At 38.9% G+C, this 19,363-nt stretch overlaps 1 protein-coding gene across 2 annotated transcripts; it reads left to right on the top strand.

The window, feature by feature from the left end:
- Window positions 1-1,585: 1,585 nt before the first annotated feature.
- Window positions 1,586-18,255, top strand: LOC5507206 (MFS-type transporter SLC18B1). 2 transcript variants are annotated; one of them, XM_032375743.2, is made up of 18 exons: window positions 1,586-2,092; window positions 4,054-4,149; window positions 4,807-4,880; window positions 5,462-5,609; window positions 6,365-6,433; window positions 6,784-6,874; window positions 8,453-8,521; window positions 8,660-8,730; window positions 9,375-9,473; window positions 10,271-10,368; window positions 11,039-11,137; window positions 11,229-11,303; window positions 11,823-11,889; window positions 12,407-12,433; window positions 12,665-12,711; window positions 13,010-13,121; window positions 14,826-14,889; window positions 16,388-18,255. In XM_032375743.2, the coding sequence occupies exons 1-17, from the start codon at window positions 1,877-1,879 to the stop codon at window positions 14,862-14,864; spliced, it is 1,497 nt and encodes a 498-aa protein (XP_032231634.2). In that variant the 5' UTR covers window positions 1,586-1,876; the 3' UTR covers window positions 14,865-14,889; window positions 16,388-18,255. The 2 variants fall into 2 exon arrangements, with proteins under 2 accessions (XP_032231634.2, XP_001627861.2); XM_001627811.3 differs by lacking the exon at window positions 14,826-14,889.
- The last annotated feature ends 1,108 nt before the right edge of the window (window positions 18,256-19,363 follow it).

Genomic DNA, 19,363 nt, shown 5'->3' with positions numbered 1-19,363 from the left:
AAACGCAGCAAAGACGAGTTTTGTCTTGTTTGTGGGATTAATTTCAAGACATCTGGGCAAGCGAGTTTCTTCAATGTAAATATCTCACAGTTGGATTCGAAGAAAATGTTACAAAACTTTTTGGTAAAATTAGATCAGCTATTCCCAGAAGAATATACAAAACCTGTAAACGGAAGATTTACTCGTTAGTCAAAAGAGAGAAAATTATGAATGAAGATAAGGCATTGAATGGCTTCTTTTATAATTCGTCGCGTGATATTTCGACGGAGGACGCCGTTTCGAATGCGGGCTTATTATCCCGCAGCGGATATACGTTTCATGCATGCGCTAGTCATTGTGGGCTCAAATAGTGGCCAGTAATTAATGAACGGAGCATGCGCTCTGAATCTCGTCCACGATCGTGGACGGCGGTTTGATCAAACGAACTTGCGACCAATGGCAGAGGTATCTTTTCCTCGCGAACTCCAGCCCAGCGAAATACAGAGAGAAGAGGCCTCTGCTAGCAGGGAATGACAAAGTCCACGGTGCATATAAATTCGTGACAGCTTTTGACCAATCAGATTCGGCTTTCACACCGTACACATTTTGCAAAAAAGAGTTTAGCCAATATGAGAAACGCCGGACGTTGATAATATGATCCTGTTAATACGAGTGATAAGCAACGTCCGGCGTTTTTCATTGACTGAACTTTTTTTTTTCAAAATGTTTACGGTGTCCAAGCCGAATCTGGTCAAAGTTGTTCAGCATGTCCCGCTTTCTGTGTCCTCACTATAATGCTAAGAGGAAAAGCATTAAAAAAAGAATTATATAAATTTTACAACTGAGTTATAATGGCTACGCTGTCTATGCAAATTACATTCCAACGATGCCATTTGACCAGCTTCTATGCCCCGATATGGACGGAAAGCTAAAATTGACGTTCAAAAAATCGTTGCTCGCAGGTTTTTTGGCTGATTGCTTAAAAACTCGATTCGGGGATAGTTCCATCCCTCCCATTCTGTACCGGTGTCAGTGATTTTGTACTGCTTAAAATCCAGCAGAAAATCGCGCTGAAGCTGAGGTAATCAGAATTAAGTTGCCAGCCTTGCCTCATTAACATACTTTCGTATCGACTCAAAATCCGAGACAAACTTTTATCGCTCTAAACTCGTAAAATTGAGCTTCTTGGAAAGAAAAAAAAAAGACACCACAAACGGATACATTTTCATCCCAACTAAGTTTACTTCATGAATTACAGCATAACGATATAACTCATATATGTTTATTCGGGTAAATCCGTATGTCCTCAGAAATCCTTCACTGACGCGGGTGGGAAGCCTGTGCCTGTACAAGCGAACTTGTACTGTACGACGCCTCATATACTAGTAAAACACTAGAACAGCAATATAATCTCTCAAAAAGGTAAATATTCAGTCACACGTCTAACCTGTGCTTTTCGTCTCTGTGTCGCAACTGATTTTAGGTGAACGCAAAGGTTAAATTAGGATTCATAGGGGCTGTATATTGTGTTACCAGGTTATGTGTTGTGTGACAAAGTCACGGGTCATTTGCTCGTAAGGGCCCGGGACCGAACGAGTAAAATTACACAAAGCCCGTCAAAATCCGTATGGTACGGTGTGCACAGTTCGTGTGGTGGTGGTGCAATAGCGAGACGCAAAAAAAGTCCGGTGTATCCCCATTGGGGCTATCACGTCTTTCACACCACGCTTAGTCAGTAAGGAAACATTCATTTCCCATCCGAAGGAATATCGTTTCTATTTTTTGCCAACAATTACAGTATTTGTTGGGATTTATAGACGAGATTGATAAAGTTACTTATTAGACTTCGACTCGTGGAAGTTCGCTCACGTACTCCGCAAGCAAATAACACACAAAAATGTCAGCTAAACCCGCATTCAAAAGGCTTCAAAGTCTGGAAGATAAAGAATTCAAGAGAACCCAGCGAAGTGCTTCCGAATCCACAGAAGTGAATGCACCGGCTGAGAAGCTTTGGGGAAGTACTCGTCGAAAACTTATCCTCGTGTCGTTGTGTTTTGTTTATTTTTCGAGCTGCGCCAGCTTTTCCATACTATCGCCATTTTTCCCAAATGAGGTGGGTATTGTTTTGGTATTAAATTTTTTTATGTTTCCTTTGCAATCTCCATAACCCTGTATCGAATAAAATTACATAACAATTATGTACATACTTGTCAAGTGCCACATATGCCATATGTGCAACAAACCACAATCCCCCCACCCCTCCCCCACAACAGGTTGTGGTGGCTAATCTTTTACAAATCCTGCATGGCATAATTCCTCGAAAACCCCACAGAATGTAATACCTCGATCAAAATGTATAACCCGTGTATAGTATGTAGTATTATAACGCAATAGGTTCTCATACGCTGCACAAAATGTATAATAATATAAAATGCTATACATAGAATGTCCTTATACCTCCTTTAAGTATAAATCCACTTACATACTATCATGAATCTCGCAATTTGATTGGCTCCCGTACTATGTATACTATCTATCATATCTATTGAGTCATAGATAGTGAGTAGCGAAAAAGCCATTTGACGCAAAAGAGACAAAAAAACCTTGATTCAAATTTGAGAAATTTGGTTCTCAATCTTTTCTTGTAAATGTATTTTCCATCCTTACAAAAGGGCAATATAAGTAACGAAGACTGCAGGGTTTTGAAGCTTTCAATTTTTCAATTTTTTTTAAGTTTTCAATTTTCGTTTATCTACACACGCTGCAAACACCGGTGGCATGCGAAAAAACACCATTTCAAACAAGCTCGTGCTGTTTTGATTTTGTAAAATACTGTTTGCGTTGTTTGTGTTATTTATTACTGAGAATTATTAAAATCATCATTTATTTGAAGTATGTGAGTGGATTTATACTAATTATACTAATTTCTACAATTAGACTACTCGTTCTCGTTTTCAGTTATGCTACGCGTACTCTATGCGCCTCGTTGACTATCTATTTACTCATAGAAAACTCGAACTCATAGTCTAATTGTTAAATATAAATGTAATACCAGTGCAAAATGTGCAAAATGTAATACTTTTTGTGTTAATACAGTACCTTTCACATAAGTAATAGTGTCAGCTTTGAGTGTCAAGCCCCGGGGTTGGGGACTCCACAAAAGTTTATGGGGGGATCATGGGTCATCCTATCTTTTAAGGTATAAAATTATACTAAACTGCTATCCCTTAAGGCCTGGTTAAACTAGGCGACATGTTGAGCACAACATGTACATGTAGCGTGAGACATGTCTCCTAGTTTAGCCACCCAATAAGACATTATAGCATGCGCCAAATCTTGTAGAAGCGACAAAGAAATGTTTCTCCGATAGCTGAGAAACATTTTTATGTCGCAATCTACAAAATTTGTCGCGCACTTCATGTTTTTGGTGGTGGCTACACAAGGAAACATTTAGGAGACATGTCGCCTAGTTTAGCCAGGCCTTTAAGGGGTGCGCAAAATTTTTTCTGCTTCTGCTATACTTTAGGGGGGGGGGTGATCTCAAGCTCGTTGATCATCACATCCTAATAACAACTGGACATGAATGAGCCAGAAATGAGATGTGCTTGATGGTGGCATCTTAGGATTGCAATTCAGAGAAACTGAAAATGGTTAGAGTTAGAAATTGCCTCGACAACACCTAATGTCCTAGCTTTAAGGTGTAAAAATTATGGTTAACTTCACCCAAAGTGCTATCCCTTAGGGCTAAATTTGATTTAGTCGTAATTACCCCTATCTGTTTTTAAAGAAATCCCCCCTGGGGTGTCAAGTGTGACATTTAAACATCAGCAAATTGTAATACCACAGTGACACGATCTGGCAAAATCTATTAATCAATAATAATAGAAATAATTATTGGCAGATTTCATGACAAAAGACACGATGTTCATGTGATGTGATGTCATCAGTGATGTCACCAGAAAAGAGTAATACAGTAAACACCATCCATGTATAAGAACCTACAGGCTGAGAGTTTAGTACTTTTATACTGTAGTTTACAGTAATACCGCATGGATTTATTTATTTTTTATCCAGGCTGCAATTAAAGGAGCCGATAGTGCAAGCATTGGCATCATATTTGGAGTTTACTCATTGGTAACCTTCCTTATGTCGCCGTTAATGGGCATTTGGGTAAGAATATTGTCTTGAAAATAGCTATAAGCCAGGGATTTCTGAGTCTACCATGCAGTCATCAGGTTTGCGCCCACCCCCTTGACAGCTTAAGATGGGTTTATTTTTTATTGAAGGATTGTCAGAAACTTGCCTTTTTCATATGATTCCTGACTGCCCACACCACCACCCCTCACCAAATTCTGGGTACATGCCTGCCTGCTCGTTCTGACCTGAATTTTGTGTTACCATACAACAAGGATGAGGGAATTTCCTGCAATATGCAGCTTTTGCAGTTTGATTCATGCTGAAAAGAACACTCAGTCAGATATCAAGATATTATTAAAAACACCCAAATCTCTTCTTCTTGACTTTACGTATTCAATTCTCTATGATATTGCCCAGTTAACAGTATAAACATTTTATAAATTTCACTGTACAGATCTTTGGTATACTGTTTCAGTAAACTTTTTTTAGGAAATCATACACTTTCACTAGAGTTGTTTTCATTAACCTGTGAAACAAAGTGTGTTAGTCAAGGTGTAATAGCAAGTAAAACACAAAAGAGAACCATGGATTTAGATTGAAATAAAGTGTAATATACTAAAGTGTAGTTCACAGGTTATTGAAAACCACTATATGCCTGTTTTTCAACTATAGTTTTTTTTTTTGTTTCAGTTGCCTAAAGTTGGACCCAGATTCATGATCACATCTGGGTTGTTTTTAATGGGTGGAGCAGAGACATTATTTGGGTAAGTGTAAGAGTAAGGGGGAGGGTCTGTTAGTTTAGACATTTGGGTAAGTGTAAGCGAGTGTGTATGTTAGGAGAGACAGAGGCAGTATTTGGTTATGTGTAAGAGAGGATGTAGAGAGAGAGAGAGAGACATTTGTTTTGTTTTTTTTGTATTTGTAATAGAGGGTGTATGTTATTTTATTCGAAAGGCTGATACAACAACAAACAGATGACTTTTATTTATACTGTACCTAGAGTGAAGACAATACAGAGTTTACATGCAAGCTACAGTATTAGTATTCCATTAAGTATGAAATTATTACTACCCTACCCACCCACACATTTAAAAAACATTTACAGTTTTTAGTATGAAGGGTAGTCAGGATGCTCCCCTTGCAGTGAGAACCAAGCCTAGAGGCCCTACAATACACAATACATGTAAGAATATGAATTTAAAAATTTAAAGCTCACTTTTCCCATATAAAGTTTACTAAAACAACTTTGGCCTGTTTTTTTTTAGTTTTAACTAATATGCTTTGCTTTATTTTATATAAAGAAGCCTCAAAATGTTCTTGAAATTTGAGATAAACATTTTTGTAGGTTTGTAGCTGATATGCCGAATGGTTCTGTGTTTATTGTATTCTGCATCTTGCTGCGCATCGTGTCTGCGTTGGGTGGCTCCATGGCTGATGTGGCTATTTTTGCCATCGTGGCTGGAGAGTTCCCAAACAGTATTGGCGCTGTCACAGTAAGACTTCACAGATGCACCCCCTTCTTCTTGGATGCATAAAATGACCTATGGCAGAATTTTGTCTTTTCTTCTTGTTCCCATCCTATCAACCTTCTCCCCTTTCCCTCTAAATAAGATTCAGGAAATTCAGGGAAATTCTTATCCAAAAAGAGCTATTTGTTGCTATTTTCATGGTTCCATGGAAGGAGACCTTTCCCGTCCAAATAACTATCAAATCTAGAATATTCTAGAAAGCTCTATCTACAATAACTATTGTTTTGTTGTCAGGGTTCTTTGATTTTTTTTTTTTCTTGCTGGAGTACCCCCCTCCCCCGCTAAATAACATATCAAATCTAGAATATTCTAGAAAGCTCTATCTCCAATAACTATTGTTTTGTTGTCAGGGTTCTTTGATTTTTTTTCTTGCTGGAGTACCTCCCTCCCCCGCTAAATAACATATCAAATCTAGAATATTCTAGAAAGCTCTATCTACAATAACTATTGTTTTGTTGTCAGGGTTCTTTGATTTTTTTTTTCTTGCTGGAGTACCCCCTTCCCCCGCCAAATAACATATCAAATCTAGAATATTCTAGAAAGCTCTATATACAATAACTATTGTTTTGTTGTCAGGGTTCTTTGATTTTTTTTTCTTGCTGGAGTACCCCCCTCCCCCGCTAAATAACATATCAAATCTACACCATTCTACAAAGTCTTTTTTTCCAGGGTTCTATATCAAATCTAGAACATTCTAGAAAGCCTTAACTTTTTTTCAGGGTTCCATGGAGGTGTTTTCTGGGCTTGGCTTCATGGCAGGTCCTCCTCTGGGCGGCGTTTTATTTACGGTAATCTCAATTTGGTTTCAGAAAAGACATTGTATTAAGGAGAGTGTTGGTGCTTCATTGGAAAGTGATTCTTTCTCTGGTGATAGTAGCTAAACAAGAATGGATCCCGATAAGCCACCCTTTCTTGCAAATATCCATAAGCCAATTATTCAATTATGTCTCAAAGACTTAATGATGTCCTAGGGCACTCTCCAAATATGCTACTAGCTGTTTTTTTTATCAAAAATGCAAGCAAACTGCCAACATGTGCTGGGCTAAGAGCAGCAGTTGAGTTGAAGGATGAGACCACAAAGCGCTGTTGGAAAGTTCGTAAATTCAATAGTTGAATGAACACTTGTATCTCTCTGCAGGCTGGTGGATTCCGGTTGCCGTTCATAGTTATGGGTGCAAGCATTCTACTTTCCCTACCCCTAGTGATGTTTGTTCTTCCTATGCCAAGGGGTAAATAACAAATAATAGAGAGCTTAAGCAAGTCAACACGAAACGGCGCGCGCTCTGACGAATTGTTGGAAAAACGGCGTTGACGTCCGTGACCGCGCGTAGAACGTAAAAATAGGGAAAATGCCGTTCTAGATTTCCTGCCATGGACGTCAACGCCGTTTTTCAGCAATTCGTGAGCGCGCGTGCCGTTTTTGATGCCGTTCGTGTTGACTTGCTTAAGCTCTCTAATGTCAAGCATGCACTGTTAAAAAAGGATGAGGCAAAGAAAGTCTTTATCTTGTTATATTATACAGTACAATCACTCCTCTTCCCTTACAATCACTCCTCTTCCCCCTTCCCCTAATCCCTCATTCATGTTGAATATCGACAAGGGAAAGGTTCTTTCAAAATTAACTATTAGATATTTATAAGTTATAGCATGGCACAAGAGGAATTTAGTGATGAAATGTCCACTCAACCGAGGGATGATTAGTTGAAGTCCTGACACTGCAGGCATGATCACTGAGGAAATAAACTCGCAACTACAAATAATATTAGGTTGGATAAGCGAACACGGTTCAATGGATCAGGGCATTGCATACGCATTTCTTTTTATCCCTCTAGAGACCACCACATTTTCATGAACAATTCTCAAATCAAACATAGTTGATTTACATGGTTTCTCGACATATCTACAGCTTAATTCTTTGACGTCATTAGCTTGCATGCGTTCAGCAATCAAAATCATCCCACATGGATCTAGTCTAACGTTGTTTAGGTATCACAAGATCGGACTCTTGGCACAGGGTCTAATTGTGCTAATCAGGAAGCTTCCTTCTATTTGTTTCCTTGGTGAAAACTAGAAAACAAGCATCTTGGTTCTAAATTTCTCTCATGTACTGATGTAGAGGTAAATTTAGAAGGTAAAAGATCCTTTTGTCTTTTTCTAAATGTCCCTCATTATTAATGGGTTGTTCCAGAAAATATCTGTACCCCAACGACAGGCAGCATTTTGGAATCACGAAAGCACAGCAAGGTTGCCCAGTTTGGAATTCTCCAAGCATGGGGAGGTTACAAAGTATAGAATCCTGGGGTGTGAGAGCTTGAGACCGGAATCGGAACACAATTTGCATCTTACCGAATCTTGAACTTTCTAGTTTAAAGTCACAGCAAGAAACTACAGTAATTAGCATTCAATGCGTTTCCTTAAAAAGAAAAGCTTAACTGCAAAGATCGCATAGATTGCAGTTGAAATCTCTATGTGTTTAGCCCGTAAGATATGTCTAGACTTTAGAAACAAAATATCTACTACTAATAAAACTGAAGCAATGCCTCACAATCTTGCGTGTCAGAGATCGAAATAAGGGTTAGCCTGCGTAGCGGCGGTTTGTTTGGTTTATGTAGCACATAGTCTGTTAGGATTTTGGTGTCTAAAGATCAACCAAGTCCAAGCAAAATTCTCCTAGGTAGCTCGCAGTGGTACTCAATTTTCCTTCATTAAAACGGACCCCCCAGTTGAGTGGGGTGATTCTTCCAAACCCCCCCCCCTCCCCCCAGGCTACGGGTCTGGTAATCTGGTATATTATTTCTGTTTTACAGAAACTACAAGTAGAGAATCAAAAGGATCCCTTCTGAAGGTTATGAAAATTCCAGGGATTATCATGTTAGGTACAAAATAATTCAGAAGAAATCACAACTAGAAAGACAGCAAGTTTAGTCAAAACAATAATGTCTTTTTTTTCCTTTTGTCTCATCATCTGTCTGTACCTAGTTCCCTTTGGTTTATTCCTGTGTTTCTGTTTTCAGGTTCTTGTATAATCCTTAGTGGTGTAGTTCTAGGATTTCTAGACCCTACGCTGGCTCCTCACCTTAAACCGGTAAGTCTTGCATCCTTTCTAAAGTTGTCAAAGTGTTGATACAGTAAATTACAGTACTGCATTTTGAAAATGTTGTAAAACTTGTCAATTATTGTAAGAAATAGTTTCTAATGTTTCTTAACAGATTTCCGTAATATGAAATAACATACTTACAAGTCCTACAATACCCTTATGGGGAACATTGTGAATTTCAGCAGCAAATATTACAAGATATTTATTGATACGAATCCAGTTTGGTTCCAGTCAATCATGTAATAATCTTCCATGGTTTTTAATGGAAAATTGAAAGCAGAGTCTATCAGAAGTTTGTGACTGATATTGTGTGATATGACTTACAGCAGATAACGATGATTCTAGACTAATATGATTATTTTGTCTTTTGTCAGTTTTGGTTTCTTAGGGCCCACTAGTCCAGACCTGAAACTCTCTTTGCACTCAACATTCTAGCGAGCCAGTCGAGCGCAAAAAAGAGTCCCTGGTCTGGACTATGAGCCAGCCAGGAGTTAATTGGTGTGATTGCCCTTTTTTACTATACTCTTACTGTAATAATTATATATACATAAAAGCAATTATTACAAATTTACAGTAAGCCAGTCGGTGCATCAAATTATTACTAACCAGGATCTTTCCTTTCTTTCTTGCAGTTTAAATTAAATCCAACTCAAATTGGACTAATGTTTCTTCTGATGGGAGCAGTGTATGCCATCTCTTCACCCATTGTAGGCTGGATTGGAGACAAGACGGTAAACAGCTTTCGCATCTAGATTATTTGTTATAGCATTGTTTGAAGGTTAGTTTAAAATTAATTAAGAGAAAGAACACTATTGAACGAATTAAGGAAAAATATGTAAATAAATTGTTTATGTATCCTGATAAGAAACGATACCACCCCTTTTACAAAAACCTAATAACTTAAACCTAACAATCAATCAAATCATTGGCAAATAATGTGATTTATATCCCTTGTTTTGGGTTTATATGTACATCACAGTTTTAGCAAGGAGAGTTGTTGTGGTCTGTGTCCTGTCAATAGTCTAGTGTTTGAATGAAATTCCTAAAGCTGCCCTGTAGCTTAGTGGCCAAGATGCACTGCTTAATTGCTTAATTGTTTGCTTTATTATTGGTGATTAATAGAATGGAAGATAAAATTTGAAAAAATACACAATATTTTACCATGTAGCATTTAAAAAAATTCTGTGCAATCAAACTGAACACATTGATAAGGATCTCGAGTTACAAAACTACAGTATTGCAATGGGAAGAAGCATAAAAACGCTTGATTCATTTTATAAAAAGGATATTTATGAATACAAAAGAATTCAAACATGCCGGGCTAACCATTGGATAAAGTAGATGCAGGTTTGAATAGAATTATATAATAACACATAATTATTATTCAAACTTAATACTTGGCTTTGTACTATATTTCTCACAGTAGCAAAAAACTGATGTTTTATTATGATAGAAAATAATACGTTATTACCATAAACATCACTGACATAGCTTTCCTATTTATTCATTACCTTATTTTTATTTTCAGAAAAAGACGAAGCTTCTTATTGTACTGGGTGTGGCATTTGCTGATTTAGGATACTTGGCTCTTGGACCAACACCCCTTGTCCCGTTCCTTCCACAGAAGTGAGAACAAATGATTGTTACAGATGATAATATGATACAGATGATTACACATGATAAGCATTTTTAAGTTAGTCTTGTTATATTATTTTATTGACAATAAACTTAGCTATATCAGGGAGGTTTGAGAGTTGTGTTTTTGATATGAAAAGCGAGCTTGGTTTGAGATTTGTATTTTGAAGTTCAAAAGCTAGAGCAATTTGAGAAGTTAAAAGAGAGTGCAATTTGGTATTTTGATGACTAAAAGAGAGAGCGACTTGGGAAGCTTGTTTTTGGCATTTTAAACTCGTAACTCGATATTGGAGAGCGATTTCAACATTAGAATTCTATAATATAGTTTACAATTTAAAAGTTTAAGTTCAATAACAGATTGCGATTTGAAAGTTAAAGTCGCTAAGTGAAATTAAAAACTAAGGTTCACAAGTGGCCGGCCTGGGCTTTCTGTACATTCTTAGTCTCTTTGTAGTATTAATAACCTGCTTTTTTTCTTGTTTGTCAGGCCTAACTTGTTCTTAGTCTCTTTGTGGTATTATTAACCTGTTTTTCTGGTTTGGCAGGTCTTACTAGTTCTTAGTCTCTTTGTGCTATTATTAACTTGTTTTTCTGGTTTGGCAGGTGTTACTGGTTCTTAGTCTCTTTGTGGTATTATTAACCTGTTTTTCTGCTTTGTCAGGTCTGTTTGGTTCGCAGCAATCGCGCTTATTCTGCTTGGGCTCTCCTGTAGTTTCTACCTTGTCCCATGCCTCCCGGACATGATGGAAACGGCTATCAAGTAAGGTTTGCAATGAAAAAGCATACATACTGTATGATACAGTACATATCATGCTTATTGTACGGAACTTGTGACCTTTACCTTTCTTCAGGTATCACGGGTTGCCTGATGATATCACTACGCATGGAGTACTATCTGGAATCTTTGGATCACTCATAAGCGTCGGGTCAGTATTGGGTTTATGTTTGGCCAGTATTCGTCATTGTGTTGGGTCAGTATTCGGCCATATGTTGGGTCAATATGCAGTTTCTCTGTCTTTATACAGTATTTGAACTGGATTTTCCCTGTTATATTTTTTTCAATCTTGTGCTGTTATTAGGATTGAATTTGGCTCAGTTTGGATGGGTACCTGGCACTGAATCAAGTCAACAATTAAATTTTGGCTCAGTGTTCAGTTTTATGTCTGGCAATCATTCATGGGTCAAGTTATCTAAGCTTGTTCTTCAGTTGGTGTGAGGGCAGTTCTTGTTGCTCTGTCGTTCCAGTATTTTGGCCTTGTGACACGAGTCAGCATTCCTTACTCACGATTGATAGAGACATAAAAATTGCCGGTTGTCATCTCCTAATAATTTGGCTCCAACGCTGACGCCAATTGTGTGTGTCCTCTAATAACAAAAATAAACCCTTAACCAATCAGACCCCACGATTTACAAGTGTTGTAGTATATATTGTATTATCTATGTAGGGCGTTTCTTGGCCCCACTATAGGAGGAGCGATGAACCGCTGGCTGGGGTTTCCATGGTCTGCCACGGTGAGTGTGTTACAGCAATCATTCTACAGCCTTAAAGCCGCATTGTCACCAGTTTACTTCCGGAGGTCCGACGGAAACCTCAACCGTTGAAAGACAAAAGAATCTATTAGAATCCGAGATATTTAACAGACCATCCGCTCTAAATTATCGATGAAATCCTAAAAGAAACTTCCAATCAACACACTGCTTTCAATATTTTGAAATATTTTTCGTGTTTTTCGTTAAAAATCATCTGAGATTGTTACGTAATCGACCGGAAGTAAACTGGTGACAATGCGGCTTTTATCCGTTGAAGCCAGAAGTAAAATCTGCTACAAAAGCTCAACCGTCTGTAGGATCTTAACTAATGTTACCAGTCTCTATATTTTATGTGCAACAAATTGTTTGTAGCTTATAAAATTGAATGACAGCTTCAAATATCCCTTGCCATTTTTATGAAACTCTTTGAAAGTGTTTCTTTTTAGGTAGCAATGAACTGAAAACCTATTCTAATTTAATCTGTATTTTCTTATTTTAGATTCTCGCTGCGATTTTAACATTCCAGGTAGGGAATAATCTGGAAAGTCTCCCCTAAGTCTTTTAAGACTTTATTTAAAAAAAACAAAATTTTAGAGTTTATTTGTTTGTTTTATATTCAGTGGTCTGGCTCGAGATATTTTTTTTAATAATGGTATACCCTTCCAATTCAATTCAATTCAATTTTTTTTCTTTTCAATATTACATTAGTGATTACTCAACCCACAAAGAGCAGTCTTTTATCATCTGTTCTCTTTAGGGTCTTCTTCTGGCTGTCTTTAGTATCTTTGAAGCTGCACACCGAAGGTGAGATAAGGTCCGACTTGGTGCATTCAGTCACAGCATTCAGCTTGTCGTCTATTTTTTCACTTGCTGCATGCCTCTCTGTGATGTCTGATTATTGTTGCATCTTTTCATACCTGCCAGCCTCTATGCCTAAGTAAACTGGAGATTGCTTCTTTCATTTTCTTTTCCAAAATTGTAGATTTATGGCCTCCAGTCTTGCCTTGGTCTCTTAGGCAGCTATGAAAATTAGACTTTAGACTAGAAAATAAGACTTTCCCTCACTATTTCAGACACAATGTTCCACTTGACTTTTTCACAGAAAACGCTTCGCCTCATATCACCAAGTTGCGTCCGGTACAGAAAATGGTTTTCCACCTTCCGCTCCCACAACAAGCAACTATGGCACCATGAACACACCAAACAACGTCAAGGTATTCTAGCGGCATAGCCAGGATTTTTAACAGGAAGGGGCCTAAAAGGTCATTTCAAGGCATTTTCTCCTGTATTTTAGATAATGTCTCATAAATTTACTGTATTTTTGGCTGCTAGAAGGGGGGGCCCGGGACCACTGGGGCACCCCCCTGGCTACACCCCTGTATTCACTGCATACTATATTATCATGTGACACAGTTACCATTTTATATGTTAGTGCATTTTGTGACACAAATAATTGTGTGATATAAGATGACAATTTATTGTATCATGCACATGATACATACCACTATTAAAGATGCTAAAAACGCACCAGTACAATACTTGTGATTCACACTTTATGGGTCATGTTACCCTACTGCACTGTTAACTTACCATGTCATATTACTATGGTTGTGGCCCCATGCTATGTTCCCTAACATACATGTCATATTCCCTGTGTGTTATCCCATATGCCATGTTCCCTAACATACATGTCATATTCCCTGTGTGTTATCCCATATGCTATGTTCCCTAACATACATGTCATATTCCCTGTGTGTTATCCCATATGCTATGTTCCCTAACATACATGTCATATTCCCTGTGTGTTATCCCATATGCTATGTTCCCTAACGTATCATGTCATATCGCCTATCTATGGGTGTGACCCCATGATTATTCCCTAATGTATCTTGTCATATTCCCTGTGTGTTATCCCATATGCTATGTTCCCTAACGTATCATGTCATATCGCCTATCTATGGGTGTGACCCCATGATTATTCCCTAATGTATCTTGTCATATTCCCTGTGTGTTTTTCTATGCTATGTTCCCTAATGTATCATGTCATATCCCCTGTGTGTTATCCCATGCTATGTTCCCTAACGTATCATTTCTATCACCCGTTTATGGGTGTGACCCTATGATAATATTCCCTAACGTATCATGTCACATCGCCTATCAATGGGTGTGGCCCCATGCTATTATCCCTAACATACATGTCATATTCCCTGTGTGTTATCCCATATGCTATGTTCCCTAACATACATGTCATATTCCCTGTGTGTTATCCCATATGCAATGTTCCCTAACATACATGTCATATTCCCTGTGTGTTATCCCATATGCTATGTTCTCTAACGTATCATGTCATATCGCCTATCTATGGGTGTGACCCCATGATTATTCCCTAATGTATCTTGTCATATTCCCTGTGTGTTATCCCATATGCTATGTTCCCTAACGTATCATGTCATATCGCCTATCTATGGGTGTGACCCCATGATTATTCCCTAATGTATCTTGTCATATTCCCTGTGTGTTTTTCTATGCTATGTTCCCTAATGTATCATGTCATATCCCCTGTGTGTTATCCCATGCTATGTTCCCTAACGTATCATTTCTATCACCCGTTTATGGGTGTGACCCTATGATATTCCCTAACGTATCATGTCACATCGCCTATCAATGGATGTGGCCCCATGCTATTATCCCTAACATACCATGTCGTATTCCCTGTGTGTTATCCCTTGCTATGTTCCCTAAGGTATCATGTCATATCGCCTGTCTATGGGTGTGGCCCCATGATTATTCCCTAACATACCATGTCGTATTCCCTGCGTGTTATCCCATGCTATGTTCCCTAAGGTATCATGTCATATCACCTGTCTTTGGGTGTGACCCTATGATATATTCCCTAATGTATCATGTCATATTCCCAGTCGGACTACAGCATAAACGCCGCACCGCACGTTGTGTGAACTGCACTACGTCATTGTTGCCATGGTAAAGCATGTTTGCACGAGTACGCAATGGTCTCGTATTCCACTTGTTATATAGCTGGCGAATACAGGTTACTTGCAGCCGTCCTTGAAAAGGTTGTCAATCTGAAAAGAAATTCTTAAGGTTGAAACTTATGATTCACTATTTATTTACCTTCGCGGAAGAATTGTTTCATACATGAAATCGCCGCGATTCCCAATCAGTTAGGGACTATCAATTAGAACGCATATCTAGGGCGGCCTTGACCGTTTTCAAATCAATTCCTTTGTTTTCTACCGCCGCTGTCTTCGTATCTCAAAGTCAATATATAATGAGTTACATACGTGACAATTCGAACAAAAATGACCTTTTTATGGTGACAACCCTTTCATGAACAGGGCTGAAAATGTTGTTTGAACATGCAAGAAATGCTACTCCTATTAAATCACCATGTTCGTGTGTTCATATTGTGTACATGCGTTCGCACCGTTCATCTCGTACCACTTAATCGTCTGGTCAGCTTTTTAATAGCCGTGTTCGTGTGTTCATATTGTGTACATGCATTCGCACCTTTCATCTCGTACCACTTAATTGTCTGGTCATATCTTACTTCGCCGTGTTCGTGTGTTCATATTGTGTACATGCATTCGCACCGCTTATCTCGCACCACTTGATTGTCTGGTCAGCTCTTTCATAGCCGTGTTCGTGTGTTCATATTGTGTACATGCATTCGCACCGCTTATCTCGCACCACTTGATTGTCTGGTCAGCTCTTACAAAGCCGTGTTCGTGTGTTCATATTGTGTACATGCATTCGCACCTTTCATCTCGTACCACTTAATTGTCTGGTCATATCTTACATCGCCGTGTTCGTGTGTTCATATTGTGTACATGCATTCGCACCGCTTATCTCGCACCACTTGATTGTCTGTTCAGCTCTTACAAAGCCGTGTTCGTGTGTTCATATTGTGTACATGCATTCGCACCTTTCATCTCGTACCACTTAATTGTCTGGTCATATCTTACATCGCCGTGTTCGTGTGTTCATATTGTGAACATTCATTCGCACCGCTTATCTTGCACCACTTGATTGTCTGGTCAGCTCTTACAAAGCCGTGTTCGTGTGTTCATATTGTGTACATGCATTAGCACCTTTCATCTCGTACCACTTAATTGTCTGGTCATATCTTACATCGCCGTGTTCGTGTGTTCATATTGTGAACATTCATTCGCACCGCTTATCTCGCACCACTTGATTGTCTGGTCAGCTCTTACAAAGCCGTGTTCGTGTGTTCATATTGTGTACATGCATTAGCACCTTTCATCTCGTACCACTTAATTGTCTGGTCATATCTTACATCGCCGTGTTCGTGTGTTCATATTGTGTACATGCATTCGCACCGCTTATCTCGCACCACTTGATTGTCTGGTCAGCTCTTAGTGTTCGTGCCCTAGTGTTACATATTGTGAAATATGTACATTTATTATTTTAACCTGCGGGTCTTTTGTTGTTTTTTTTTCAGGTATAACATCTTCGCTGATGGCTTCGTCCATATGTCCTCACAAGCGAACTGCATCTTTGGTGATTAAGCACCACTGCTTCATATGTCGTTGGTGAAAAAAAAAAAAGCTTCGTATTTGTATGTCCTCACAAGCCCATTGTTAATAAAAGCAGACCATTTGCCATTAGAGTAGAGTTAAAGCTAGCTTTTAGCATCTGCAACTCTACTGTTGTTTGTGGCTGACTACTATTCAATATAGTGTAGGAACCATTTGAAGTCCCCGTGGCCCAGGGGAAACTTCTTGGGGAAACTATTGGCACTGTAGCTAAACGTTTTGTTTCGCCGAAATTTCAATGAGAATAAAAGGATTATTTAATTTCTATGTAAACGGGGTATCTCGCCGAAAGTTCAATAAACAAAGGATAATTCCTAGCTTAACAGATTGTCTCGCTAAAAGGATTATGCCTAGCTAAACGGGCTGTCTGGCCGAAAGTTCAATGAGAAAAAAAAGAGATTATTCCTTCATAACTAAACGGACTTTCTCAACAAAAGTTGAATCTACAGTAAAAACTGTTACAAATAAGGTCCTCAGTACCTAGAAAATTGCCTGTTAAGTTATATAGTGATGCTCACTAATTTACAGAGTTTGAGTTGGACAAATGAAGATTGTCAGTGCTCAAACTGACTGCAGATTCCGTAATAACCCATTTGCCATAGGGATATCAAATAAACTATATCAAAGTGAAATTACTTTTGTGCTTTTAACATCCGATACAGTTTTCAGAGATATCGAATTTGTATTTTATATCTCACCCATGGTGCACCGCGTGCTTAGACACATGGATACTTCTGTGTAACCTTATTTGGAAACATGCTCCTTATTTGGAATAGGTGTGTAACGATGGAAACATGCTCGAAGGGGACCTATTCCTCCTTGCTGTCCATGGACGTTGAAAGCGTCCTCAAAAGCATGTGTTAAGCTTATATTACTAGTGTTATAACTTTAAAGAGCCATACTCAGACACACCTTTATTATTGTTTTTGATCAGAGGTACTGTTTTTATTAAGAGTCGAGTTTTACGACAGGTTTCAGATATTTATTTGTCTTTTCGTCTAAAGCTTTATAGCTGTAAGGCAACAAAAAATATTTCGTTTCTGGTCGCGATTTCTTCGGGAGCATGCGGACGGGCGTTTTATTTTATTTGTTTTTCAAATCCAAAGGTTTTGCTTTGAAGCTATATGATAGATATGATAGTACTCGCTTAGATCAACCTGAATATCCTCTGAGCAAAATCCTGCCTAAGAAAAAAGACCAAAAATACAACCTCAGAAAAAGAAATGTGATTTATCCAAGGGTTAACTCAGAGCGATTCAAAAATACTTTTGTCAATAGGCTTGTCTTTAAATATAGTGACATATAATTGATGTAGCGCATTTACTTATAATCGGTTTCCCCTACATTTTGTAAACTTAGACATGTTGATTTATCTAAGGCAATAAAGATTATTATTATTATTATTATTAAAGACATTACCAGTCTTGCTTTGTTTGTGGAAATAACGTGTAATATGTCGCGACCCTTTTCTTGTGGTACTTCAATCGGCACTATCACTACATTATTTAGTTCAGTGAAATCGTTTCCCGAGAACATTTTTAGATGGATGTCTATCTTTGGCCATTTCCCTATTATCGAAGAGCGCAAAACTAGCAAGATTCTGATGTTTTCACTGAGAAAGAATTAAAATTAAAAATTTGTAAAAAGTTGCATGGTGGGCGACCAGAAACGACAATATTTTTTTTATGTCGCCTATATGATATATTAGATAACTAATTGATTTTCGCCTATTATATAGAAGAGTTAATTGAAAATAAATTATTAAATGTCGAAACGATCGAGTTGGCTTCAGTTGACTTTGCAGGGACGGCTCCATTAGCTCCAAAAAGGGGGGGCCTAAGCAAGAGTTTTAAGAAAGGGGGGGCCTAAGCAAGGGTTTTAAGAAAGGGGGGGCCTAAGCAAGGGTTTAAAGAAAGGGGGGCCTAAGCAAGGGTTTTAAGAAAGGGGGGGCCTAAGCAAGGGTTTTAAGAAAGGGGAGGGGCCTAAGCAAGGGTTTTAAGAAAGGGGGGGCCTAAGCAAGGGTTTAAAGAAAGGGGGGCCTAAGCAAGGGTTTTAAGAAAGGGGGGGCCTAAGCACGAGTTTTAAGAAAGGGGGGCCTAAGCAAGGGTTTTAAGAAAGGGGGGCCTAAGCAAGGGTTTTAAGAAAGGGGGCCTAAGCAAGGGTTTTAAGAAAGGGGGGCCTAAGCAAGGGTTTTAAGAAAGGGGGGGCCTAAGCAAGGGTTTTAAGAAAGGGGAGGGGCCTAAGCAAGGGTTTTAAGAAAGGGGGGGCCTAAGCAAGGGTTTAAAGAAAGGGGGGCCTAAGCAAGGGTTTTAAGAAAGGGGGGGCCTAAGCACGAGTTTTAAGAAAGGGGGGCCTAAGCAAGGGTTTTAAGAAAGGGGGGCCTAAGCAAGGGTTTTAAGAAAGGGGGCCTAAGCAAGGGTTTAAAGAAAGGGGGGCCTAAGCAAGGGTTTTAAGAAAGGGGGGGCCTAAGCAAGGGTTTTAAGAAAGGGGAGGGGCCTAAGCAAGGGTTTTAAGAAAGGGGGGGCCTAAGCAAGGGTTTAAAGAAAGGGGGGCCTAAGCAAGGGTTTTAAGAAAGGGGGGGCCTAAGCACGAGTTTTAAGAAAGGGGGGCCTAAGCAAGGGTTTTAAGAAAGGGGGGCCTAAGCAAGGGTTTTAAGAAAGGGGGCCTAAGCAAGGGTTTTAAGAAAGGGGGGCCTAAGCAAGGGTTTTAAGAAAGGGGGGCCTAAGCAAGGGGTTTTAAGAAAGGGGGGCCTAAGTAAGGGTTTTAAGAAAGGGGGGCCTAAGCAAGGGTTTTAAGGAAGGGGGGCCTAAGCAAGGGTTTTAAGAAAGGGGGGCCTAAGCAAGGGTTTTAAGAAAGGGGGGAGGATTCAATGTTCTTCCGTG

Source organism: Nematostella vectensis, chromosome 8, assembly GCF_932526225.1.
Source record: "Nematostella vectensis chromosome 8, jaNemVect1.1, whole genome shotgun sequence".
Lineage (NCBI taxonomy): Eukaryota > Metazoa > Cnidaria > Anthozoa > Actiniaria > Edwardsiidae > Nematostella > Nematostella vectensis.
Note: the sequence above shows the minus strand (reverse complement) of the source record. Positions and strands in the feature narration are given on the sequence as shown.

Coding starts and splice junctions, on each gene's coding strand:
- LOC5507206 (XM_032375743.2), top strand. CDS start 1,877: ATGTCAGCTAAACCCGCATTCAAAAGGCTTCAAAGTCTGGAAGATAAA. Junction 4,150..4,806: donor CGCCGTTAATGGGCATTTGG/GTAAGAATATTG, acceptor TTTTTGTTTCAG/TTGCCTAAAGTTGGACCCAG. Junction 6,875..8,452: donor TGTTCTTCCTATGCCAAGGG/GTAAATAACAAA, acceptor TCTGTTTTACAG/AAACTACAAGTAGAGAATCA.